General features: G+C 43.9%; 2 protein-coding genes across 10 annotated transcripts; both read right to left on the reverse strand.

Moving 5' to 3' along the window:
- Window positions 1-1,681: 1,681 nt before the first annotated feature.
- slain2 (SLAIN motif family, member 2) lies at window positions 1,682-17,260 on the reverse strand. Of its 5 annotated transcripts, none has more exons than XM_069150735.1 (9): window positions 16,556-17,260; window positions 13,088-13,230; window positions 7,921-8,088; window positions 7,661-7,834; window positions 7,220-7,573; window positions 6,975-7,124; window positions 5,794-5,880; window positions 3,504-3,744; window positions 1,682-3,377 (listed from the first exon to the last, which is right to left on the reverse strand). In XM_069150735.1, exons 1-9 carry the CDS (start codon window positions 17,026-17,028, stop codon window positions 3,314-3,316), a joined length of 1,854 nt encoding a protein of 617 aa, XP_069006836.1. In that variant the 5' UTR covers window positions 17,029-17,260; the 3' UTR covers window positions 1,682-3,313. The 5 variants fall into 5 exon arrangements, with proteins under 5 accessions (XP_069006836.1, XP_069006837.1, XP_069006835.1 ...); XM_069150736.1 differs by lacking the exon at window positions 5,794-5,880 and adding an exon at window positions 4,165-4,203 and having other exon boundaries at window positions 7,661-7,837; XM_069150734.1 differs by having other exon boundaries at window positions 7,661-7,837.
- Window positions 17,261-17,554: 294 nt separating this feature from the next.
- On the reverse strand, window positions 17,555-25,403 carry anapc4 (anaphase promoting complex subunit 4). Of its 5 annotated transcripts, none has more exons than XM_069150732.1 (29): window positions 25,157-25,403; window positions 24,507-24,700; window positions 23,910-24,025; window positions 23,711-23,816; window positions 23,481-23,613; window positions 23,003-23,077; window positions 22,885-22,911; window positions 22,742-22,786; window positions 22,559-22,643; window positions 22,075-22,182; window positions 21,810-21,980; window positions 21,667-21,731; window positions 21,442-21,484; window positions 21,220-21,296; window positions 21,014-21,114; window positions 20,884-20,935; window positions 20,734-20,789; window positions 20,407-20,453; window positions 20,268-20,324; window positions 20,122-20,178; window positions 19,935-20,028; window positions 19,641-19,738; window positions 19,442-19,503; window positions 19,314-19,352; window positions 19,123-19,224; window positions 18,956-19,033; window positions 18,668-18,835; window positions 18,140-18,263; window positions 17,555-17,934 (listed from the first exon to the last, which is right to left on the reverse strand). In XM_069150732.1, exons 3-29 carry the CDS (start codon window positions 24,015-24,017, stop codon window positions 17,695-17,697), a joined length of 2,418 nt encoding a protein of 805 aa, XP_069006833.1. In that variant the 5' UTR covers window positions 24,018-24,025; window positions 24,507-24,700; window positions 25,157-25,403; the 3' UTR covers window positions 17,555-17,694. The 5 variants fall into 5 exon arrangements, with proteins under 5 accessions (XP_069006833.1, XP_069006832.1, XP_069006829.1 ...); XM_069150731.1 differs by having other exon boundaries at window positions 24,458-24,700; XM_069150728.1 differs by having other exon boundaries at window positions 24,377-24,700.
- Between the last annotated feature and the right edge of the window lie 1,380 nt (window positions 25,404-26,783).

A 26,783-nucleotide genomic window follows, 5' to 3' on the forward strand; every position in this document is an offset into this window, starting at 1 on the left:
CTGTGACGTTTCCACTTTGAAGTGAGGGTATAAAACTGCGCTGAAACTTGTCGCTGATAGTTACAACACGACTGACTGACTGCAACAACAAGCACCGAGTAGTCAACTGCAGCAACAAAGGTTGTCCCGATTATTCACGGAGTGAAATCTGTCCCGCAACGTTACAACAAACACTCATTTGATAGGAGATCAAGGAAAAACAACGTCGGTAAAGTGGGAAAGATACTTCGTTTTGAACGTCCTCGTATCAATAAGTCGTTAATTGAACGTGAAACACGAATCACGTTTCATTCCTCCCGCAGGAAGCAAGACAAACGAGCTGCAACCTAATTTTCAGGAGTACAGTCATATTTCTGTGAAAACTTGGATGACATAAAGTTTATCTGTTGGGATTCTCTCCGTAAGTCACTTAAAATCAAAATCTTAGCCTGTCAGTGGAAAGAAAAATGCCCTTTTTCAGTATATATAGAATAAATGATCATCAAGGTCAGTTATGGAGCCTCTGAGTGGCAATAGAGAGAACAAAATGAAATCGTGAGCACAAAATACTTAATGGAGCCACGAAATAGCATTTCATTCACGTTTTAATTCATTTGTGAGCACGAAATAAGTTTGAATATACAGAGACAGCAAAGCACAACAGGCTTTCTCCTCTAAGTATGAAGTGCACTGCACCTGCTTCAACTGTCAGTTGACCGACTATAAAGTCGACAGTATCCTCAAAGTTAGCATATTTGCCAATAATATAATCTACGAGCTCTAAACTTCATCGTTATTTCCTTTTACTGACAATAATTCTTCCTGTTACTGAATGTCGTTATCTCTGAAAGTCTCCCCTCTGACTCAAAAGAGTCACTTTCAAACCTACACTCACATTTCCTCTCCCCCAGTTTAACCTGCCTCCTTCACTCACCGCCCGAGATTGACATAGTTCAACAGATAACTCCACACAATGATGACATATTTATTATAGCTACAGAAACATATTCTTGGTTGTTTCCTGGAACAATTGTTCCATCAAGGTCGATGAAAAGAATACTTTCCATCGTTTGTTTGTTTTTGAGCTCAGCGATCGTTACCAAATGACCAAAGTGACCTTTTGGCATTAGTTGTGTCACTGAAAGTTAAGTTCTCATCACGTCGTAAAGTTTCTTTATAAAAATGGAAATCCTAAAGTGAAGATTGAGAGCACGCCATGACAGATTTATGCAATATGAATATAACTTATGTTCCAGAGCAAGTTTTGAAAGGACAGAAGTGTCCTTTGTGATCCGACACGAACCGAGAGCTGCAGGTTTCCCCTTTCATTTCATTCCTCTCTTAAATACTTTGGATTTAATCGTGACGTAAAGTGTCGTATTATCGGCACTCATCTTACCAGCGACGCCGGGTTACGTTGTAGTTTACAGACATCCTGGTACTGCAAAATAATTGAACTCTTAATACGTCTGGGTTCTCCGTTTGTCAGTAATAGTTGGCGTTGACGCGCCGTTGGTCGCTCAAATGTTCTGCAGGCACGATCTGCTCAAACATCTCCGCTCACACGGTCATTAAAACTTGAATTTGCTTCGCTCTCACGTTGGGAGTTTGTAACGATGACTTTCGTTGTGTCAAAGTCGTCCAAAAAGTAACCAAGAAAAAAAAAAAGAAAAGAAAAGAGAGAGAGAGAGAGAGAGACAGCAACTTTTCAGCTTTTATTTGAAATGTGACTTTACACAGGGAAACCGAATGTCATGTTTGTGGATATAAAAAAAAGTTGAATAACAAAAAGTTTCACACAAAAGGTGTGGCATATCTTTTTGCAACATTCGTCCGAGCTTCCCGCTGAATCTGATCTTTGACAGAGGCACCTCTCTCTTTAATAAATAGTTTCATTTACAGAACGAGTAATTAGTTATAAATATGAAGGCGCATAATAATAGTTTTTTTTTTTTTTAAAGCAAATATAAATGTGTTGATTTTAGTTACAAAAACAACCAGGCAAGCAAATCAGTTGAGCGGAAATGCAAACGATGAAGGCAAAATCAGAGATTGGCACAAAATGATGATACAAATACAAACAAAAACATGATGTTCAAACTCAAGTGAAACGTTAAATTATAGGCACTAGTTTAATTAAGAACACCCACCACACCAATTACCAGAACACCTTCCTGAACACTGGCATGCCTTTAGATTCATGGTCATAGCACAAGAGGTAAAGCCAGTCACTGATTTAACTTGTCATCTTATTCAAGACATTGTTGTTGTTATTTTCACGGTATGACTGATACACACGGACTAATCTGTAATGGGAATTTAATAAACCACATCATTCGTTTTCTTGGTTTCGTCGGCTGAACGGGTGAACGGGTGAACAACGAGCTCAGGCTTCTTTGTAAATGAAGTTAGCTTCAGACATCAGACTGAACTCCGACCTCATGTCGACCCACTCAAAGCACTTCAATGGAAAAGTATCGTCTCGGCAAACTGTGGTCGAGTCAGAACTGAGGCTTCGGCCGAGGGGCCGTTCATCACGGTCCTGATCTTACGCTTTGAAAACAACAACAAAAAAAGGCTTTGGAGCGTTAGCTTGCAGTTGAGGTTCAAAAATGTACATTTTTAAACGACTGAAATTCCAAAATAAAATACTGATATGGATGTTTGGACATATACTTCTTAAATAATTTGAATAAATAATTTCCAAAACAAACTTGTGCATACATTCTGGCTGATCTTACAAGAGGAAAGATTCTTTAATGTCATACCCACACAGAGGTGCTTTTACTGTTGTAAGACACGGACAGTTCTCGAACATTACGGGACAGTTCACCTGCACAGCATCATCATAGAGATCGCTCACCGACATCTGTTAAACACAGAGCATAAAGAGAGAAATGCGTGGCAACATTTCAACCTGAGGGAGGTGAAAAAGGAGCAAGGGGGGGGGGGGGGGGGTGGAGAGGAAAGCTGGGCACGGAGACACGTGGACAGTCTCACGGATGATTGCAGTCGAACCAAAGGCAGGCGGCGTGTCCTCTGTTGGAGCTGGAGTCGGGTTGTTTTCTTTGGCATCTTGCGGGCTGTCTGCACTACATGCCTGATCCCTCCAGAGCCAGACCCTCAGAGAGACACCATGGGAGGTTCTCTTTGACACCATGTGGACACTGTCCTCTTTTTTAGATTCTCAATTCTCTAGATTTTTGGGACTCAGTGTCTCTCTCTCTCTCTCTCTCTCTAATGTAAAAGTCACCTAAGGTAGATAAAGTGCCATATTGTAAAGTCTGCCTCCTCGTGTTGATAGTTTGACTGGAGAGCCCCCTGCTGGGCCGCCTCAGTAACAACCTTCCCTCCAGTTGTCACCTGCGCCGCCGTAGGTCCGAGGAGCAGGAAGAGATCTGAGAGGGACACGAGGGCAGAAAAAGACAAAACAAAATGGAAAACATTTTTAAAACATGTACGGTAATATCAGCCTGCTGTGGATTTATGGAAGTTAAAGCCAGTTTGTCTGTAGATGTACGTACCTGCGCACAGGTTGGGCCAGTTTGCTGCGGGGCAGAGGGATTCCTCCTCCTCCTCCTCCTCCTCCTCCACCTCCTCCTCCTCCCGCAGAAGCACTGGGCCGGGGCAGGCCGCTGCGTGGAGCAGCCAGGGAGCGGGTGGGGGTGGAGGTGGCAGAGTTGGGGGTGGATGTGGCCTTCACCGGCTGCCTCAGGGCCAGCGGGGACGGGGTGGCGGGAGTCCGCAGCTTACTGGGAGACGGGACTGAAGACAGCAGAGCAGGAACACAGTCAGGAGGACCTGGATCACGTTCACATGTCTTAATACACATTCAGAGGATTCAACTCAACAATGAAGTCATGATCAAGATCACAATGGTGTGAGGGAGATCTAAATATGATGGCACGCACAGTAAGTAGGTCTTTACTGGCCACATCACACCAAATTCACAAATGAGGTCAAATCTGCCAAAGAACTAGAAAATGAAGTTAAAAACAAACAGAAAATAAACAGAAACGTTTATCTAACAGCTGGCTACTGTGATTCTTAATGTGTTGACAGAATGAGGTGAGAGACGCACACAGCATGAACTGTAGTGAAAACCAGCAGCACAACATCAATACGACCACGGCGAGGAACCACAATCACAATAGTGAAAGGTGGAAGCCCTCAGTGAATACTCACTGAAATCCCCTTCTTCTCCAAAGCAACAGGAGAGTGGGACTAGACAAAGACGAAGACAACAGAGACAGAGGAAGGTGCTGAGGACGGGCTTGCATGTGGTGCCTCGTGCTGCCTCTTTACTAACTGACATGGCTCTTGACCAACAGGTGCAACAATCCTATTTATCATGTGGCAGGTACGATTTACCATCAGCTCGCCTGAAATAGCGAGTGAGAGCGTAGAGTATCTGTGAGCAGCGCAGGGAGTCGAGGACAGACAAATGTAATGTAGCCTTGACCCAGACAGTATAGAAAGTGACGGAGGTCTTATCAAACACATCGGGCTCTGTTTGCAGGCGCTGCTGAGAACTACCGCAGGTGTGAGGAGGTTGGATGAAGCCTTCGGAGGAAGCTGCACGAATGTCTGATAAACTCTCGTCGGTTCGGTCTGAAGACTTAAATCTGTAAACGGAACCGATCTGGAGGTGAAGAGTTGGCGAGCAGTGAGCTCACCGGACCTCTGCAGCTCCTCCTCAGGCTCAACGCTACGTTAACCCCTAACAGCGTAACACACACAAATCTCAGACTCAATTGTTGGCAGCAGAGTTGCATTGTGGGTATTAAAAGGTGCCAGGTTACGATCAGAAGTACACATGTAAATAAATTTAAAAAAAGACCGTCTTCCTGCCGCGTCGATTTGAATACAGATTGTTCAAAGCAAAATGTTGATAAATGCGGACGCTTGTTTCCTTCTCATGCAAACGAGCGTCTCATCCCTGCGGGACACAGCTGACCTCATGTCTGACAATGAAAGCAGTTTGCACAAATACTTTATGCTCAGTTTGGTGAAAACAAAATGAAAACCTCTAGTTATTGAATTCATCTTAACATATCAACAAGAGAAGGGAGTTTGTACTTTTATATTATACATTTATAATCAACTTAACAATGACAAAAGTTGTTGTGATGTAGTAAAGACAACAATGAGTGTATGAGGTTCGGCTGTTTGTAATGCCAGAAAAACAGGATGGACAAAAAAAAACAACCCGTGTACCAACATCCAAGTTAAGATGGTCGTCAACGATGAACAGATAAGTGATGTTTGTTTTTATGTAGCCGGACATATTTGAAGGATGAGAATCTGCACAAATCACGGTTTTAACACAACTGAACTCTGATCATTTTGTTTTCTTTTTACAGAAACAACAACATGATCCTCAGATGAAACAACTCTCCCTTTAAAATGTGAACATTAAATCCTCTCTGTTTGGTGGCACATCTGTGGGAGGTATTTTAACATCATGCTCATCCCAGCCAACAACCATCCTACTCCACCTACTTCTTTCACACAAAGCAACAAAAAGCCAAAACTGCACTCGGAGTTACCTCACAGTCCCAGAGTTATCCGGTGGATGTGGTCAACCCTCGAGGAGAAGCATGTGATAACATAGGACGTGTTTGTTCCTGTTGCCAATAGGTGGCGCTGTGACTATGGGCCAATACTGGCACAGATGTGTTCAGGCTGGGGAGTTAGCTCACAGTCTCGGAGTCCGTCTGTACATAGGCGGCTGAGTGTAGTGTTTTACAGACTGTAGACGTGTCTGTGTGAGATCAGTCTCAGCCTCCAGCAGGATGAGGAACAGGTTGTTACCTCGCAGGGCAGTCGGGCTTTGGAGATGCTGTTTGGGTTTCGGGGAGGAGCGAGAAGGGGTCGAGTATCTCGGGAGCTGAGCTGCTGCTGGAAAACAGGGACATGTCAGAACGGGAGTCCGACTTCACTCTGCCTGAGACTCCCAGCATTACTACCTCAGGGGGAAAAGGGCTGTTGAGGCAGTGAAGGCCATTCGAGCCCGCAGTGCAGTTTTGAGGCCACCAGAGGGCGCTGCAGACAAACATCCTGAGGCGAAGGAGCAGCAGACAGTCAGAGCAAAGTGTCACCAGCCAATCCACCAGTCTCAGCACAGACAGAGAAAAGGAGGCCGGTGCGGGTTACACATGCTTTACAGGTAGAGAAGTCAGTGATAGAGGCTCACATGCTCGGTACGCCCGGAGCTCAGATAGAAGAACACGTACTGTCCAACCGTCAGTCACCACAGTAAAATAATCTACAAAGACTCATGTGGAAACATAATTTCTGCTCATGTATAAAGACAAAAAGCTCAGCTGATCCACAGAGGGCTGTTTAATACAGGATAAAGGCATTCACTACATGTTAAAGCAGCTCAAACCCGCCCTTTGACCCCTCTCCTATCTGCCTGTAGTAACGGAGAGGGATTACTGCCGCTGGGTTTAGGACAACACCATTACCTTTATCCCCCATTACAGGATTACGTCAAACGGATAGTCGTAACTCACAGAGGTACGATTCTGAGCTCTGACAGAAGAGGAAACCTTTGGACATGAAATGTGAAGCGGTGTTAGTGTCGCAGAGAGCACGAGTTGCTCTGGATTCTCGGTGTTGCCGGTGTCATGCTTTCAGTCTGCAGGAGGAGTGCGCTTCTTTAAAGGGAAAGTTACACCAAGACAATAATGTGAGTGAATAAAACAAATATTACAACTAAAAGTGATCAAAGAGGATCCCCAAACACTAAAGCCATGTCACTACAAAGCAGCACAGTCGCTCCACTGGAGGTGCAGCCACAATGACTCAGGAAAATACAGCCTGTCGTGTGGCTAAACTCACAGAGCAAAACGGATATTGACACGACGTCAGCAGACAACAAAGTGATTTCAGCGATGACAGTCTGAAAGATTCATGTGCAGTGTTTGTTTGTCTCGCAGTCAAATGAAACCACGTACAACGGTGCCGTTTGTTTCTGTCACAATACTCACTTGCAGACTGGTTCTGGTGTCGGGGCGAGCCTCCGTTTGGCACTTGCAGGTTGGACTCGCAGCTGCGGCTGTTCTTGACGGGCTCCGGTGTTTGAGCCGCCGCCGCCGCCGAGGAGCGAGTGAGGTTGGGAAGACTGCGACGCAGCTTTTCTACAAGAGCAGCACAGCAGGGAATGAGCTCGAGCTGAGCGACACGTGACGAACCACCGAGACGTCCGTTAAACATCTGCGCTCGCCCCGGTTACCTTCGTTCTTCACCACGTTGGTCTGCAGGTCGTGCCCGTGGCCCTGCAGCGAGTGGCGGGGCTGCTGCAGGCGGCTGATGATGGGCTGAGGCGAGCTGCGGCTGTGGCTGTAGTCGATGGAGCGGGCGGGGGAGCGCGAGCGGGGGGAGTTCCTGGGGGAGGCGCGGGGAGAGTGGCGAGGGGAGGGGCTGAAGCGGCTGGAGGGCAGGTGGAAGGCCGGGTGCACCGCCTCCTCCTCGTCCTCCAGACTGTGCGCGTCGAGCTCCTGGTCGCTGAAGGTGCTGCGGCGCAACGAGTGGCAGGACGAACCCGAGCTGCGTCTGGACGCTGTCGCTGCGTAGTCCTGTCTCAGACCTGTGGACAAACAGTTACACTGTAAAAAAAACAAAAAACAGGAAACTAAAGTACAGTGCTGGAGATGAAAGTGATCCAGGTACTTACTCTCTTCCTGCATGCGAGCCAGTATCTGGACATCAGTGACGTCATTGAGTTTGTAGGTAGTCGAGGAGCCCACCGAGTCCTCGTCCATTTCCGAGGTGCTCAGCTCACTGTCCACGGACGACTGCGGGCTGATCGCCGGAGGATTCCTCTCTGCAGCTGAGTTTCGCTGGTGTGCTGCTGAGGAAATCGTGTGTGAACACTCCAATGGGTTTAGAAACAGATATTCTGTAACAGACAGTGAACTTTAAAGAGAGCCAAACCTGCGTTGGTGGGCATCAGCTGCTGTCTGACGATGGGCACTCTGCCCGGGGTGGAGGAGGGCGAGTTGAAGCCGCTGCTGTACGGGCTGTTGGCTGCGTTTGTGCTGTACGGGCTTCCGTAGGCCTGCTGGTTGTACGGACTCCCATACAGGCTCCTGCGCTTGTTGGCTGCAGAGTCCAAAACCAAAACAGAAAGATATCAGCGCACATTACAGGAGAAACTCTGTCTTAAAGACAACAGTCCCAGATGTTCACATATTATCAGCCAGGTGATTCTACAGTTTTGTGTCCCGGACTGAAAATGTTCAATCTTTGACATTAGTTTCCTGAGAAAAGAGAAACATGTTGTATAGTGTGAAGCTCCACAGCCACCTTCACACAAAGAGAGTTACACACTCGCTAATAAACAGCTGATTTTACATCTTGTTTAACAAGTTAGAAACTAAGAAGAAGTACAAACTGGTGGTTAGGATCAGTTTTCGTTCTTCATATGAGCAGTCGTCGTGTAAAACGACCAATAGCTCAACAGAATATTTCAACAGCTCACAAGTAATTACGTTAAAAGAAGCCAGAATAATAAGCGTGTTACTGACTGATGAGCGTAATAAAAAGCTCAGAGAGTCTAAAATGTCACTGGTAGAAGACCAATCTTGACATTCGTTGTTCCTCTGGTTCGGTGAGGTCAGACATCACCGTCTCGACACTGGAACCTCTTTAAGGCTCTGATGAAGCCTGTTGGTCCGTCCGGTGTTAGACTACAAACACCAGCAGTGTCCTCTCTGAAAGCGCTGCGCTGCGCTGCCGGGCTGGTCGAGTCTCTCACACCGTATGCTGAGTGTGGGCCTGATGGAGAGCTCCCACATAATCAGCTGGGAGAAACGCTTTAACAATACACGGCATTCAATCCATACGCACACAGCACAATGCAATGCTCTGTGAAGGCCAGCGGAGCAGCAGTGTACGGTTCTGGTCTGGAGTCGCTGGTCTCGGTCACGAGACCCGACGGGCTGCCGTTAGGATGGTTGGTGTCTCCGAGCTAGTCCTCCACCCCGTCCCTCTGTTTCTGTCCGTCTCTCTCGGACCGCATGTCCGGACACAGCTCGGCTGTAACCGGAGAGCAGCCTTTTAAGATCTCTCCACATCTCTCCCTTCACTTTCTGCCTCCATGTCCTCCTGCTCTGCACTCTGTCCTCCTGCATTATTTAGGAAATACCATCCAGTCCACACGGATCAGCTGCTGAGGAATGTCAACAACACGGCAACATGTAGGTCTGGAACGCTGCACACATTTAACCAAACGGATGCTTTGTTTTACATAAAAGCAGGTCAGCAGATGAGAAGCAGGTAAAACTCAAGACGGGTAAACGGAAGTACTCGGCAACAAATCTGTGAGACCGACTGGGTCATCTCGTGTCCAAAACATGTGCTTGCACGCACACAGAGCACAGACAGGGCACTACGATGGCGTATGTCTGAGAGCTTACAGTGCAAACAGGAATTATCTGTGTTTGAAGCAGAAGCGTCACAGTAGCTATTATTGAGAAGTCTGAGCTACAAATCATGAGACCCAGCTTGGATTCGGTGTCAGAGGTGGTTTGGTGACGAGTCCCATCAGACACACTCGCGGCTCTGAAGGGATCTGTAGCACAGAGACCAACAAAAATAGAGCGTCCTCAAATCCTCATGTCCTGAAACAAGACACACAAAGGGACAGACGTGCTGCTGCTGCTGCTGCTGCTGCTTCCTGCCGTTGATGTCATATTGATGTGATATGAAATGGAACCAGAGGACTTTCTGTCTTGGCTTTTCAGCCGTGGAAACTTCAGGGTTGTTTCCACAGACACAAAAAAAAAAAAAAAAAAAATAGAGGCAGCACACAGCAGAGTGCTTAAAGGCCTGGTGGGGAGGAAATAGAATACAAAGCTTGGCATTGATGTGTACTTGAAAAGTAAATAAAGAGTTAAACCAGCTGCAGAGAGCTTTAAGCATATCACAAGAACAGCAAACAGAAGAGCTTTTATAAATGTGAGATAAATACGACAAAGGAGAGAAAGGGATAAGAGGGAGGTGAGCTGACTGTACAGTAGGAGGAGGTCCCGGAAAACAGGGCAGGTCAGTCATGTGACTGTGGCCGGGACCTCTGGGGTCTTGTACTTGCTCTGTGGGACAGCTGTCAAAGCAGCGTGGTGGAAAAGAGTTTAATTGCTGAACTAAATGTTTTCAGTGCTTCTCAGGATTGTCTGACATGAATCAAAGTTGTGGTGTCTGAGTAGCACAATCAACTCAAGGAACTATCTCAGCCGGTTCCTCCCTGGTGGTGGTTATATAACCGAGACACGTCATCTGGGGATGATTTTAACAGGGTGTGCACATTCAAAAGGCTCGGCCACTACTCTCACACAAGACTGAAGGTCATGTTTAAAATATGTGAGCGCTTTATATGAGTGTGCAGTGGCAGCAGAGCATGTTGGGACAGACACAAACACCTCAGATCAATGTCAAGATCACGTTTTAGGACTACAGGAAGTCTTCGCTTTGACAAATCTGCCCCAAGTGAAGAGATTTGTTTTCTTCTTTGCTGACACAAACGCACCAACACCATGGCAACAGGGTTTCCCTGCTCCTACTAGAGATCGGGGGGGGTGAAGGAGAGTCGCTGGGAGCCATTAACGTTTGTCTGCCGAGTCTCAGACACAAATCAGAGTGAAGCGCTTGAGCTGGAGACACAACAAGGATCTTCACACTTACACAAAATCTTCACCACCACCACCCTGAACTTAGTGGTTCATTTATTTGATTTAAATATTTTACAACACGGTCAGCGAATCACACGACTCCACAGAGGATTTTAGTTGTTCTTTCTAGAGCCTGACTGATATGTCGGCTGGACAATTGTATTGGCCGATATTGGCCCATCACAGATATATCTGTATCACCATATTTGTTAGCCGATGTGTGCAAAACTTTTCCTCCACAACATAATGCAGAAAAAGATGCTTGGGGTAAATTAGAAATTCATCTATTTGTGTTTTTGTTTTTTTTAATAGTCATTTATGATAATTAAATTCTCAGTAAAGTTGTGTAAACTGTGTCAGTGTGGACAATAAACTGTAAAGTATCCCGTCTCCATTACATATCTTTATCACAAGTGTTCAAAGTGTTTGATAACCACATTTGAGGGATCAATGCAAGAAATGTGTGTTTATAAATACTTTATATATGTAAAGAATATTGGCCAGTATATCAATATCATAATTGTTGGTATTGTCCCCAAAAATCCAGCATCAGTGGAGCTGTAGTTCTTTCTCTTTCCATCAGTGTCAGCGGGGGGGAGAGGGGTGGGTGGTATCAGTGACAGGGAGGGGGGCTATTTTCAGGCCAAAGTAGGATGACGTTATCCTGCTTCCACACCTACAGTGATGATATCACCACTAATAGGCACAATGCCCTCAACCGCACTCATACTCATGTGGCGGCTCGACCGACAGCGTGCTCTGTTCACCGATGGTCACAGAGTCCAGCACAAACTGAGTGTAATGATGAGAGCTGAACTACACGCGCACAAGCCCAAATTCAACACACCAGAAACGATAACTTAGATCAGCTCTGTGTAACAACGTCTGAGAAACATAACGGCCACGTTGGTCATATTTCAGGAGCCGCTCTGAACAAATGTCGGCCTGTCTGAGTGTCCGGGTGCTGCGCCGAGTCTGTTGCACAATAGAGCAGAGAGGATCACATCCAGCCCAGTCAACGGCCTTCAGCGGCCTTTTGCTCAACATGATCCAACTGTCACATGGACATACCGCTGTCAAAATGGAAGTGCCCCCTCTCAGTTTAGCTGCCAGGATATCAGGCCTGTCCTCCTCACAGAGGGACGGACTATAATTAGTGGAAGTCAAAAGCTCAGAAAAGAGACATCGCACGAACACAACGGAGGAAAGATGAGGGAGACTTTTGGTTCAAATCAATGTAATGTTGTCTTTATGTCACGTTTTACAGTCTTGAGTGGGTCACAACGAGATAAATCTGACTAGTTTACATCCATCCGGGTGCCACAGTGCGACAGGTCATCATGGACCAATGTACAACTGGAGCTGCTGATTGAGGTGAAAGTGACACACCAGCAACATGAAACACTTTCACAGATGTAAATATAAATAAATAAATACCTCACATGCTCTAAACAGGTGAAATCACAACACACAAGGTGATAAATAATCCTGCCCCCCCCCCCCCCCCCCCCGTGGCACATTATAAATTAGCCATTATTCCTCATACAAACTGCTGTTCCCGTTACCGTCCTGCACATTAAAACAATCAATGACGAGCACTTTCCATGTCTAACTTTTGTTTCACACTCAGATGCAAATCTGTAAATCGCTGATCCGTGTCTGACAACTGCTCATAAAACTAAAACCTCTACCTCATAAAAGAGTCAACAGACGGGTGACGTGTACACTTCAGTTTCCAATACCAGAGAACATACGGGTGAATCACACTTGTTTTTGTGTTTGGCTTTTAGGTGTGTGTATTAGTAGTTGTGGGTTCCAGAACTGTGTGAAATACACAGAGACGTCTTTTGTCTGTTCTTGTGCTTCACTGTCAATAAAATGAAAAGATTATTCCAAGAATTAAAATGAATTAGTAATAAGAACAATCATCACGTTGACACTACCCTCATATCAAGAGATAGGACAGTTCAAATAAGTAGATAGATGTGCAAACTAACAAGAGACTAACTGAATATTCACTCCTGGTATTATCATGCAATCTGTATCCACTGAACTGAACTTGGATGTAAATGTGGTGAAAACACGTTGGGATGAGAACGCTCCTTCGTTCTGGAGGTCCAGCTCACATTGTGATCAGATTTCAGCAGGTGTGAAAGCAATCTGTGCAATGTGACCTCAGTCTGAAGGGAAAAAAAAATCTGACCAGCAAGTTGAAAGGTCACCTAACTCCACCTCTTAATGTCAACGCAAGCAAGCCTCACAGAAAATAGAGGCAACTTTATCGACAGCGGCTTTGCTTGTCTTCACCTGTGATGTGCCAGGTTAGTTGATACGTCATCATTCAGATGCAGCTGACTTCTAACGTGCCAAAATCAGCGCATCACTGTTTTTAGCTGCTGCTAACAGAGTTAAGGCCACATGTTTGTGTTTACCTGACATGGTGAGGTCCAGTCGGTGGATGAGGGAGCGCTTGGCTGACTCCATGTCAGGACTGGGGTTGTCCAGAGCTTGGCGGCACCACACGATCGGACTCAAGGTGTTTTGCACGGGACTGTTCAGCTTGGACTTGTACAACCTGCAAAAATATGAAGAGCACACGTCATCTTCCTCCTCTAATGATGACCGACTGGTACAGCTCACCAGCTCATATAGGATGTGACTCGACAGCTCCGAGAGGAACTTTGATGAAGGTGATAACAAGTGTTTGGACCTGGTTTTATCACAGTGCTGCACTACAGTGGAGGATGTGGACGGGCAGGAAGACACTCACGTTGTTCTTTGTACAAATCAGAGGAGAAAAGTTGTTATATTTTAGATCTATTTCATACATTCCTGTCAGAAATCCTAAAGCCTACAAGCTATTTTAAAATTGTAAAGTTTAAAACTTACAAAGTGGTGACTCTTCACACATCTTCTAGGCTTCTCAGAACAACTATATATTTTCCTTTCTCACATGTTGCACGAGTTGATTTAGTAGCTGGTGTTCTCTGTCTCTGGAGTCTCCATTAGCAACGAGGACAGAGCAACTCCAAGTCCCTGCTGCATCAAACTTTAAGAATGAACAGCATTGGATGAAAAAGACACCGAGTTCAGTGCTGAGTCAGCTGCATTGATTTAAACTGTCAAACCCTCTTAATAGTGAGAGGGCGACTCATCAAGGTATAAAATAAGGCTGTAAACTCACTGAACTGACTACGACTGTCTGTTTGTAAGGTATGTACAAGTAATACAAACGTTTATCATAACCATCGGCGGAGAGGAGAGGAGAGGAGAGGAGAGGAGAGGAGAGGAGAGAAGGGAAGAAGAGAAAGGAGAAAAAGAAGAGGAGAAATGAGAGGAAGAGGAAAAGAAGAAGAAAAGAGATCAAGAAGAGAAGACGAGAGGAAGTAGAGAAGGAGAGGAGAGCAGAAAAAAGAGAAAGAGGAAAAAGAAAAGAAGAGCGGAAGAACAACAAAAGAAAAAGAAGATAGGAAGAGAAGAGCAGAAGAAGAGGAGAGTAAAAGAAGAGAAGAGGAGTTTGTAGTCAGAGCAGAACTCTGAGTCAGCAGCTGTCAGCAGTGTTGCAGGAAGTCTTTCATGGTGAAAGCAGAAACATTACAGCCAAAGAAAAGCCAGCTCACAGAAATAACAAGCCTGAAATCAGGACAGCACATTTCCATTGTTTACCAACACGACGACCGCCATCCACATGTGTCGGTGCACAAGGCAGTGACAGGAGTCACTTTGATAGGCAGAGAGCGCCGCAGGCCTGGCAGCATTTCATCCACTCTGATGCTAATTCATGGGATTACAGGAGTCTGTGACAGGAGCTGGCGAGAGCGAGGCACTACGGGGTAATCCCAGATATCAATCTGATCCAGAGGGCAGACAAACAAACAGCCGGGGAATAATGAGACGGGCTCTGCTGGGCAGCGAGTGAGCAATGTCTGAAAGCAGTCGAGGGCTCAGTAGCTGGCAAGAGCTCGCTGCTGCAGGAAAGACCCAGACAGACAAACAAGAGCCAGGAAACAAGAGACATGCAGGTCGACAAGCAGATATGAGTCTCTGTGCCTGTCCTCTTTATGGCAAACATTAGATTGAGGGCTGCAAATAATGATTATTTTCTAGATTAGTTATTAAGCTGTTTGGTCAGAAAATGGTGAAAAATGTCAAACGGTGTTTCCCAGAGCTGCAGCCGACAGTCCACAACCAAACGATGATCAGTTTACTGTCCTGGAGGACCAAAGCAAGCAGAAAATATTCACATTTAAGGGGCTGGGATCAAAGGCTTTTAGCATTATTTCATTGGAACATGGCTCAAAATGATTGATCGATTAACTTTCTGTCGATCAACTAATCGACGAACCACCGTTTGGTGACAACAGTGTCAGTATGAGGCCCATCTTCTCGCTTTTAAAGACCACCGACCACGTTTACAACTTAAGACACAAACTGATTGATCATTAAGCTGCATCAAGAGCTACTGTCTTATGTTGCCCGTTACAGCATCATTATCCTGGCAGACTGCGATCAAACAAACCCTTCCTAACAAGACAGATAACATGGAGCATCTCCCGAGGACGGCTCGTCCTTACGTTCATGTCCACTCAGGAAATGTTGTCTTACAACTAACAACTCCCTTTTCAATCCAAGCAGATCCTCTGAAAACTACATGTCTGACATCAGCTGTGTAATAACGGTGGGTGAGTTGGGACATGAGGTTTTAGGATTTTTAAATGTATCCTTGTAAAGCCCTCTAACCCTGGAAACAGCTCAGCAATACGTCTTTATTGTGATGAGACGAGACATCGTCCTTTTGGAAATCGTAATATCCTAACATGGCATAAGTGGTTTCTTCCTGGTTTTAAAGGCTGCATTAGTTAAGTGATGTCATTTTCCTGAACTCACTTTCTGACTGTTGCAGGTATGCTGTCATCATTTTATTCAATAAATTCACATTACTGATGATAATTTACCAAAACTAATTGTGTAAATATTTAGTGAAAGCATCAGTAGTTATTCCTATGATAATGCCACAATAGTGAAAGCAATGTATTTAGTCAAAAATATCACAATACTTGATTTTGTCCACGTCACCCAGGACTGGATGCACTACAATCACAATGCAGTAGGAGAAGATGATTAAAATATATCAGAATGGACCTCTTGGGCTGATGACAAGCAGAACAACATGATGCCACGTTTATGTTGTATTAATAGCCATTGTTTGTGATCCCTGCAAATGCAATCAGCTTTATGACACTGTCATAGCTTTTATTCCTGCAGGATGACTTGACTCTCCTATTTCAGGTCTCTTGCCTCTCTGCAGCAGAGCACTTGTAGCTGGTGCCAACTGCTGCACTAAAGACAACTTGGAGGAGGACTATAACCATGGCGACCTCTCCCACATGGCTGCTGGGCAGGAAAACAACTTTGATTCTTACTGTACACTCTGATCTCCTGCCACCACTGTCAGTCATGACGAGCCCAGCGATCTGCCACATCACAACACCAACAAAAAAACAACAACAACAAACCCGGTCCAACAGATGATGTTGGTGTTTCAGGGGAACCCTGACAGCTGAGAGCCTGGGAGCCTCAGGGGCCTAATGATCTGTCCGAGACAAATACACATAATGGACAGCGAGCTGACAATGACTGTGTGACAAAGGGTTGTCTGTTATAGCCAGTCAGTCATGGAAGTGGCTCGGCATCGCCAAACAACATCCTTCAGTCGGTGATCCACAATGAGGCTCCTTCAGAGAGGATGACTTCAGATTTCAAGCTACCGAGACGATTGTTTATGCCAAGCGTTTGTCATGGCAGCTAATGTGTGGAGCAGCTGTGGCCAAGGCAATTAAAGCTGTCGCCAAGAAGACGCAAACACGGCAGATACCTCCGAAGACAAGCCTGTCACTCACCAGCTGTCCTCGTCTTCGAGGAGACAATCCATGTCCTCGAGATCTAAGATGTCCACTTCATCCAGGATCGAGGCTTCCCCTCCGTCCGTGAAGCCCACGGTGCCGTCTGAATAAAGTGAGTTCATGCTGGACACGGAGGTGGCGCCGGATGCCCCGTCACATTCATACGCCCTCCTGAAGCTGATGCCGTCGTAAGACAGCCTGGGGCTCCGGCAGCGGTTGTTCTCCAGCAGCCCGCCGTAGCCGCCCGTACCGACGAACCCCACCCCAGTGAAGCCGGCCAGACCGGCTGCCATCCCCGCCGACTCGTATCCGGCGCTGAGGGGTCTGTGGTTGCCTGACATTGCTCCGGACGAAGACAATATCGTAGACCGACTCCTGAGCTGCTCATTTTGCAGTTCGAGTTTCTTCACCAAGTCCTGGAGCTTCCGCACCTCCAAGTCCGCGTTGATGTTGGAGTTGATATCCTCCATACTGGCTCCTCAGCCCCACGGAAATATGCGGCGCTCTGGGGTATTTTTTTTTTTTTTTTAGCCGCGTCTTTGCCGAGAGTCTCTTTGTTTTCGTTTACTTCACTTCTACCTACGTGTTCAAAGAAGACACTTTGGTGTTCTGCTGACTTATAAATCTCAACATCGTCATCTTCTCCAGTTGTTCGTGCTTACGGGCAGGGTCGAGGCCATTTTCATAATACTCGTCACCAACTGTTAAAGACCAACAGGCGGCGGAAAATTACGTCACCACGTCGGGTCTCGGGAGCGAGCTCGTAACCAACACCTATTTGCGCGCGCACTCATTACTACAAACAGAAACCTCGTATTTACCCATGAACGGTAGCCTGAGGTAATTATTTGATTTTTTTTTTTTTTAAGTGGAAGGATTTTTAATTATTTAGCAATTATAAACTAACCTTCTGTCTCTACAGCAAAATTTATGTAAAATATATTAAAAAAAAAACAACTTTAAGATAATGAGACAAAATCATCATATAAAACAAGCTTTAACACAAAAATCTTTATTTTCATACACTAACTTTATGTACTGTAACTATGTTTCAGAATACTGCAGAATAAGTTTCGTGAAACACAAAAGACGGAGGAGAGTCCTCTATGTCTGGAAGTTGTTTCTGTGTCTCAGTCTCAGCAGAGTTCCAGGGCTTCTTCTGACTCCAGACGCTCCTCAGCTTTTGGAAACGCATCCCCTGCCTGCTCTCCGGCTTCACCTTCAGCCTGTAAGCTCTCCTCTCCCTGCCCCTGGCTGGTCATGCTGGTTCCCAGCCCATCCTGATCGGCACTGGCATTCTGCGAGTCAGCTCCCTCGTCATCCTCGTCTTCTACGTCCATCTCAAAAACACGTATGTGCCTCAGATTGGCACTCAGCTGCCGGGGAATGAAAAAAATAAACATTTGTCCACGACATTCAGGCAGGGACTTGTGAGAAGGCTGAAAATAAATAATCTGATCTTATTGATCACTGAAACGAATAGAGAAACAGTACAGTGCAATTCACTCACACGTAATATCACATTTATAAAACCCCATACACTAAATATAACGTGAAGTGTTAAGTATACATTGAACATACCACGCAGGCTACTTTGCGAATTCCATTGACAGCTACAAACTGAGCCTTCATGTTTTCCATGTCACGCCACTGATTCCCCAACACCAGACATTGGCACGGGATGGTATTGCTCTGCTGCTCCAACCTGATGACACCGGTGACACGCACCAAGTTAAAGTTATGCTTCAGTTCCACTGCCTTTACACAATGTACAAAACTTCCTTTTATGATATTTAATAATCTGTTCATATTACCGAGTCATATAAAAGTGATATCTACACATTTAAAGGTGCAGCACCATAAAAGTCCTATTTCCTAGATTTATCATTTCTGCTCTTAGCTAAGGGAACAGACACTGTATTTGTACCTCTGATGATCATGAGTTTATTGTCATAAACCATAAAATGAGAGATCATATTACAATGCCTCCTTAAACTACCTCCTCTTTTTTTCCTGACTGTGAAACAAATGTTATGTTAATGTTCTATATATCAGAAAAAGACTTATTAAATGAATATCAAATAATCTAAATGACTTATAAATACACACCTCAGGTTCAGTTCCCAGCTGAATTCAGTCTCACAGCTGAGGGTGGAAGTGAGAGGGAGTTGAGCCAGGACTCGCCTACTGTTCTGTTCTTCGGATCCTTGCAGGACCACAGTTAACATTTCATCGTCATAGAAACGAGCATCCAGGCAGCTGTAAACATAATGAGACCTGAAAAGGAAACTCATGGTAAATCGTGGTTCTAGCAACACTTTTAACAGCTGAGGCATTTCTTTGTATTAATGTCTGTACAATATATTCAGGTGAAGTAACAAAGTGAGCGTCACTCACTGGGCTGCAGCACTGTCATCGTCTGCATTGTCAAGATGGTGCCTGAGGTCAATCGACATGACGCTGTTTGGGATATGTCTGCGCAAGCAAAACACGTGGTTATATAAACACAAATAAAATATTTTAAAAAAAACCTCACACATACACCTACAGTCCCAGACACGTACCTGTTTGGATCGGTTCCTTTCCGTAACAGGTAGAGCTTGCAGGGTGAAATCTCTGGCATGCAGAACACAACATAGTGCATTTTGGCCTTTTTGTCATTCCACCTGTGAAACCACCAAAAAGCATCATTAATCCAAAACCCTATTCTTGCGGTCACAAGCACAAAACTCTATAATGTTTGTGTTTTACGTACAGAGATGGGAGTTCAAAAAGTCGTGGGGTGTTTTCAGAGCTAGAGAAATAAATAAATACAACTTTAATCACATTAATGGCATCATATTTAAAATAATATAGATTATTAGCAGACAGATGAGATTATACCTCTCAGGCACGGTGTACAGGGGCAAAAAGACGGCCTGTTTTACTGACTTCCCAATTACTTCCTGCACACAAGTAAAAAAAATAAGTCAATGTAATAAAGTGATGTGACCAGACTTTAATTGCTAAAGCCCCTGTCATTTGTAATAAATGCTTATTTGTAATGATGAGGAGGACAAAATCCACAGCACACAAAACTCACCGCAGGTTTCTCCAGGCAGTGCTGAATCACATTCTCCATCATCCTTTTGACAAAGTGCAAAGACTTCTGGGGATATGAAGGGAACAGCAAAGGGCTCTCTAAGGACAACAAGCAAATATTTCATCAGTTAGTTATGGCAGATGTATTCAGAGTAAATCAACATTCAAATAAATTGACGGCAAGTAATTTCTCACTAAAACAAACCATTTAACTTTCTTCCATAACACACAAATTACCTCTAATATAAAAAAAAAAAAAAAAGTCAGCACTTTTGAAGTCAGGGTCAAAGTTCACCTTTCAGGTGTGTGCTCTCCTGTAAAAACTTAAGCCACTGGTTTCCCTTTGTGTTGGGCGGAGACACGAGGTCCTCGTCCTCGTCCTTCAGGTACTGTAAATGTCCATATGAAAGACAAATCAGCATGTTGTAAGACAGGACTTCCGTTCAAAAGCACTTGAAGCTGTTCAGCATAAAACCACTTACCTGACCAACTCGTTCTACGTTGAAGTACTTCCCTTTACGATCGAAGAGCTCCTCGTTCTATTAAAGCACAAAGCAATTTCACTAAATTTTTAAAAACATGATAACACAATTAGAAAATTATTAAAGTGTCATTATGATGATCTCACCTCACTAAAATGCTCCGACAAGAAGTCAGCAACAAAGGCAATGTCCTTCTGAGTCATCTAAGGGATTTAATACATATATTAAAACAATTTCAGAAACACACACAACAACAAAAAATTACACATCTCTGGTAAAACTCACCTTGTTGAGTTCTGGTGGTACATGCTCCTCGCACATTCTTAGCATAGCTGAGGGAAAACAACAGAGTGAGTGCTATCAGCGGTGCAGGACCCAGAGGCTGTCAGGGGCCCAGATAGGATTTTCAGAGGAGACTCTCTCACACAGTCTTCAAAGTAACCATTCAACAACAAGGCCCAAGAAAAATATTTGCATTGGTGCCAAATCACAACTGTGTGAGCATATAAGCAGAAATGAAACTTTATTCTTGGGAACTCAGACTACTGCATGTCAAAGACATACACACTAATGATAACAAGTCAAATATGGCAAAGTAATTTGAAATCTTACCTACATACAGCCACCGGAAAAAGGCTTTAAAGTTTTTCATACTCTTGTCAATCACCCTAAATGACAAAATGAAAGAAGTGACGAAGAGGAAAACAAAAGAACATTCACAGTTTACATAGAAATCTTTCATGTTTATGGTCATGAACTTACTGCAGAAGTTCGTTGGCTTTGAGAGAAAAGGAACCCACAGCTGTGATGGCTCCTGAAAACACAAAACACACATGTAGGTATTCATGAAAAAAAGCTTTATTTCAGTTATTGTACATGTTTGAAAAGGTACCTTCTATAGCTGCTGAATCCAAACCAAGGGGCTCGAACTTTTGCTTCCACAGAGACATTCCTTTCACCTCACTGAGGTGATACAACAGAGCCTCAGAGCCACTGCAGCGAGCAAAAGAGAGGGGCAGGTTTTTAATTTTAGTTCATTTTAAATGAGAAACATTCAGGCAGCTGAGAGCATTCACAAGAATTAAAAGACTGAAATACCTCTGCAGGTGGCTGATCACTAGCTTCTGGATGCTGGAGTAAGAAGACTCAATGGACTGGCCAAGCTTCTTCAGGCCCTATGATGGAAATGTAAAGAAAACCCCACAAATAACATGTGATTTAAAACTATACCACCAAATGCATCTGGACTACAACATCAGAATTCTTCTAAAGAGAAAAGTTATAAGAAGGGAATTATGTCTGAACTCCTCTTGCTCTCACCTTGACAGTCAGCTGGTTCATGAGAAGAGCCTGCAGTTCAGGGCTGCATGAAAATAAAGAGCCAAAAAACATTATAAATGTATGATTCACCACAAAGTGACACCAAATGAAATCCTCTAACATCCATTTCACTGGCTGAAGATACGTTGCTACCATCTACAGGACACGCCATACATTGCAACATGCAAAATCCAAACATTAGAAATGCCCTCCTCCCCCTCTCACCTCGACTGCCCCCACAGCAGCAGCTCCAGAAACTCATCTTGAACTTGAGTGCTTGTGTTCTTCTCCTGCAAAGAAAGGAAACAAGACGTGTTGATACTCACTTGTTTTAACCAATATTTAGACAACAAACAGCAACTACAAACCTGAACAAACTTGGTGAGTCGCAGGTCCATCTGCATGAGGATGTCCTCCCACGCCTCGCACATACAGGTAAGTGAGAGGTGCAGGTACTGCAGCAGGGTGGAGATGTGGGTGAACTTGCGGGCCATCCTGGTGACCTCAGGCAGACAGTCTGACAGCAGACCCGTGTCCAGCTGGAAGACGGATACGACAGTGAGAATATACAGAGAAAAATGCAGGTCAGAGCAGGGAGGAGGTGCAGAAGAGGGAAATGAAGCCCAATGTCACCTGAACGTAGCAGATCTCCGGGTTGTTGTCGGCAGACCTGACCTCTGTGATGACGGACAGAGACTTGAGATCACTGGAGAGACTCAGGCTGCGACACATTCCTGAAACCTGTGGAGGGTTAATCCGATCAAAGTAACATCAGCTTAAGCACAATGTATTGTTGCGCACTTCAGACATGAGTCTTCAGCATCTACTTTTTCCTCATTTTTGTTTTACAGGTACAATTCTTCTGTGTTTATTATCTAAAATCATGGAATCCATTACAGCTGATGTGTGATTAAGATGTTTTTTTGTCTTACTTAAAAGTTTAAAGGGGATCATGAGATCCAGTTCAAGTTGAATTTTGCTGTTTATTATGACACATTTCACCACTTCAGATACATTTTCTATTGAATATAAATGAAGCAGTGATTGTTAATAATTTCTCAGTATAAACTAAGAATATTTAGCAGCCAACTGTTATGAATGAAATAAACATCCGTACCCCTCCTAGAGTGGCGATCTTGTACATCCCGTAGGCATACAGCTCCACAAAGCCAGCGTCTCCTCCAAGAACAAGTATGTTCAGTCTGCGTGGAAACAACATGAGGTGGCAAAATCATCTCCCATCCAACTTAAAAAGCATTACAAAGACTTAAACAGATGCTTAAACAATAAGCTCATTTACCTGATTTCTCCCAGGAGGTTGAGTATTTCATCAGACTTTTCCTCACTGTGATAGACAGATAAAACACACTCAGCTGCTGCCAGAAACAAACATGAAATCCTTGATATAAAACTGATGAATTAGTCATTAAACTGCTGCCCCACCTGAAGATCTTTGACGTCGTGCTATAGCTGAGAAAAAACAAAAGGTTGGCCAAATGTTATTCAGTCAACCAAAGAGTTGTCTTTTTAAAATGTGATGTAAAATTAATGGGACTGGTACCTCTTGGGGAGAGTTGGTAATTTGGGAAGAAAAAGTTTGGATTCATCCTCTGAGTTGTAAAATGAGCTCAGCGCACTGAAACACATCGAGACAGTGACTCGCATTATTCTTCAGAATTAGACAGTTTCTCTCAACCTGACAACCACGGTGGTCTGTTACACTAAACCATCTGATACGTTGTCCTTGAAAACTGTTTGGAGGAAAGAAGGCACTTTCAAAAAAATTGAACCATCACAGGCGGACTTCAACGAACCACATCACTGTTGTTTTCAAATGAACACTTGCTTCTAACTGTCGTCGCCTGCAGCTGCCAGTAGATCCTCACGGTACGCTGACTGAGAAACAACCGCTGTGGTTTGGAAGCAGGCACATAACCTGAAGCCTGACGAGATGGATTCTCACATGATCTCGTGAATCCAGCCGCCTCACTGGTTAAACTCTCTCTACCCTCAGTGTGACTCCTGAGCCTCATGCATACCTGCTCTCCTCCATCACCTCCATCCAGTGCATGCAGGTAACAGGACTCTGCATCGGGAACACGTGGAGGATCTCAGCCTTCTCGACACCACACAGGACCACCTGCTTTGTGTCTCCGAGGCTGAAGGCCAATACTGGAGATTAAAAAGAAATTAAAAGTACAATATCCTCATGATTACAACGTGCAGATGACTAATAAATGTGAAAGATGTACACACAGTCACCCCTTACTTTTTCCATCTGGTCTCCAGGCGAGTGCAGTAATCTCCTTCCCAGTGTACTCACTGGGTGGTAAACTCCAAACACGCTGGAAACTAGCCAAGCGATGTAGCAGCAACTATGAACGGACATAAGCCATAAACTTACAAAATACACAGAAGATACCACATCATGTTGTTTAAGAATGAGTAACTGGGTTTAAAGTCTATACCTCTCCAGTTGTGTTGGCCAGAGCAATCAGATCCCTTTTCGGAGACCATGCCATACAAAGCACAGGGTTAGGAAGCTGCTTCTCTCCCACTTGCCTGAAGGCAGGCATGTTGAGGGCTGTGAAATGTGAAAAGTAGAAATAAAGTTTATTTTAAACAAGTTATCGGCGCTTAAGAAAGAGTGAATCGTTGATCCATTTTTGTGCAGCTCTGCCTGCGTCTAAAATGCGGAGCTGGTGAATCAGTTATTTTTACTGTTTTATTACCGTTTTACTTTTGTTTATTTTATAGCTAAAATAATTATTCTGTTCATTAATTAAAAGTCCAAAAGAGAATTATTTAGCAACTATTTTGACGATTAATTAATCATTTCAATGACAATGACTACGTGTTGTTTTTTTTTAAATGACAAACATTTGCACTCCAACCGATCGAGGCAGAGGACCAGACACCTCCGGTTCTGGTTCACCTGTGGTTCTGGTTCACCTCTGGTTCTGGTTCAACTGTTTCTGGTTCAACTGGTTCTGGTTCACCTCTGGTTCTGGTTCACCTGGTTCTGGTTCACCTCCAGTTCTGGTTCAACTCCGGTTCTGGTTCACCTGGTTCTGGTTCACCTCCGGTTCTGGTTCACCTCTGGTTCTGGTTCACCTATGGTTCTGGTTCAACTCCGGTTCTGGTGCCCCTGGTTCTGGTTCACCTCCGGTTCTGGTACACCTCTGGTTCTGGTTCACCTGGTTCTGGTTCACCTCTGGTTCTGGTTCACCTCTGGTTCTGGTTCACCTCTGGTTTTCACCTTGTTAGAAAGTTGTTTTCATTCCAGCTGTGGCTCATGTTGAATTGTTGGGTTACTCTATAATCTCGTGAGGTTTGTTGTAAGGACTTTATTGTGTTCGGTGCCTTCAGATAACTCGTGTTGTGATTTGGTAATTTATGTAAACAGCATTGAAATCAATGGAATTGATGAGGTTTCTATGTTAAGTATGATGTTTGTCTCATTTCTTTACATTTCTAGAAAAAAATTATTAACTTTTAAAGGACAAAATGACATGAATCAATGATCAAATTGTTTCATTATATTGATAACAACCTTTTAATTAATATAATAAGTAAAATTAGATGCAAAGCATTAATTGGAGCAGACTCGGTGACTAAATATTAGATCAAATATTTCAGACGAGCGGTCCATGAAGGAAACCAAGCGAGGACCCGAGTCGGAGGACTCGGGTCGGAGGGACTCTGCGTGTCTTACCGTGAGTTGACCGACGAGTCCTCCAGTCCAACCAGATATTATGCTAGCAGTCTGTTAGCAGTCAGATCAAAGTAACGGAGAGAGAATCCCATGAATATATATTTTTTTTTTTTATTACGAGCGGTAATATAAGAAGTACAACAGGCTACACTAACTGCTTCTCTGCGCCAATTAAGTCATAATTTAAAGTTTTCTTACGGATATTTTCACAACTCGGCGGACACCGCCATATTTCCCATCCAACCAATCACAGTGGAGCTACGGGAGGCGCCAAGGGACAAAATTGCTCAGGCAGAAAACGCAATTTGTAAACAAACGGGTAAATTGGAAATAACACCGCTGTATGAGTAACTGGAGTTTTAGGGGTTTGAAAATGCTTCCAAGCTAATGGTTTTATAATGGGTTATTGTTTGGAAACCTTTGACGCTCAAACTTGTGTCTTATCTGCTGGCCAAGTTTTAGCATTGCATTTGTCGAAGACAGCAAGATGTTGAAAAATGTTTTATTGTGTCACTCTGAATGTGTTCACCGGAAGTTTAATATTTATTTCTGCTTCATATCTCTCACATAGTTCTTTATAGATTAATGTGAATTGACTCAAATTAGAGCTGAGACTTGACACTTTAACGTCATATCCATTATATTATTTTAAATGTAATGTGCTACTGACACAAGAGCATAAAGTACAAAATGGTATACATGTATTCCCGAAAAAGCTGTGAACTATAAATATTCCAGCAAAGTTTTGCTCACATGAAAAATAAGCAGACAGCTTCTTTAAAGCCCTTACTCTGCAGAAATGCATCACATCGTTGACACGCTTGTGACGTAAACGTGCACTTTCCAATATTTGACGTTTCTGTTTTTTTGCTGCAGTTCTTGCAATCAAAGACAGTAAAACAACCTCCATCTTTATGACTCTTAGGCAAGACATACTGTTTTTTGAAAGTACAGCCAAGGCTTTTAGTGTAAAGTTAAATTTTCTCCAAAAAGGGGTACATCAGATGCAGATTAACAATATTTAGTATGTTAATTCTGCAGTTTTATATATCTAGTGACCATAAAACAACTCTTTTATGCAACATTTCCTAAAACTAGTTCTGTTTACTTAATGCACACGATGTCCAGAAGCCTCTGGTCTTCACTGCTGAAATGATACAGACTCTATAATTATAATGATTACAAAATGATTCCTATACCCAACCATTCAAGCAAAAACACTGTAAACATAACCTACGATGGAAAGACTGTGTCGTGTTGTGGTGTGCACATATGGTTTAAAGGAACTCTGGAAATCTTCCAGTACTATTCTTACATGGACCACAAATAGATACACGAGTCTGTAGGTTATATGTGGAAGTCACCACTGAATAATGCAGTTATTTTTGAATGATACCTTACACAGAGTTACTGCTAACTGGAGCAGAGTGACAAGCAAGTAGAAATAAAGATTACTCATTAGTTGTGTGTGTATATAAACTAGATAGTTATTACTGTGGAAATTCCTCCTGGACTTATCACCACCACTTAACTGTAATCAGTAGATTGATGAAGAACCAGAATAGCTTTGAGAGCACTGAATGTGATAGTGGATAGAAATAGACCGAGTGAGGCTACATGGCCCTCA

Source organism: Embiotoca jacksoni, unplaced genomic scaffold (assembly GCF_022577435.1).
Source record: "Embiotoca jacksoni isolate LCO1_2020_lvr unplaced genomic scaffold, fEmbJac1.0.p SCAF_16, whole genome shotgun sequence".
NCBI lineage: Eukaryota > Metazoa > Chordata > Actinopteri > Embiotocidae > Embiotoca > Embiotoca jacksoni.

Excerpts from the sequence above, each read along its gene's own strand:
- anapc4 (XM_069150732.1), bottom strand. The coding sequence starts at position 24,017 with ATGCCTGCCTTCAGGCAAGTGGGAGAGAAGCAGCTTCCTAACCCTGTG. Across the intron at positions 23,078-23,480 it reads GAGGTGATGGAGGAGAGCAG|TGCGCTGAGCTCATTTTACA; the intron begins GTATGCATGAGG and ends GATGTGTTTCAG. Across the intron at positions 22,787-22,884 it reads ACGACGTCAAAGATCTTCAG|TGAGGAAAAGTCTGATGAAA; the intron begins GTGGGGCAGCAG and ends TGTCTATCACAG.
- slain2 (XM_069150734.1), bottom strand. The coding sequence starts at position 17,028 with ATGGAGGATATCAACTCCAACATCAACGCGGACTTGGAGGTGCGGAAG. Across the intron at positions 7,838-7,920 it reads GCTGATGCCCACCAACGCAG|CAGCACACCAGCGAAACTCA; the intron begins GTTTGGCTCTCT and ends CGATTTCCTCAG. Across the intron at positions 5,881-6,974 it reads ACACCAGAACCAGTCTGCAA|CAGCAGCTCAGCTCCCGAGA; the intron begins GTGAGTATTGTG and ends CCTGTTTTCCAG.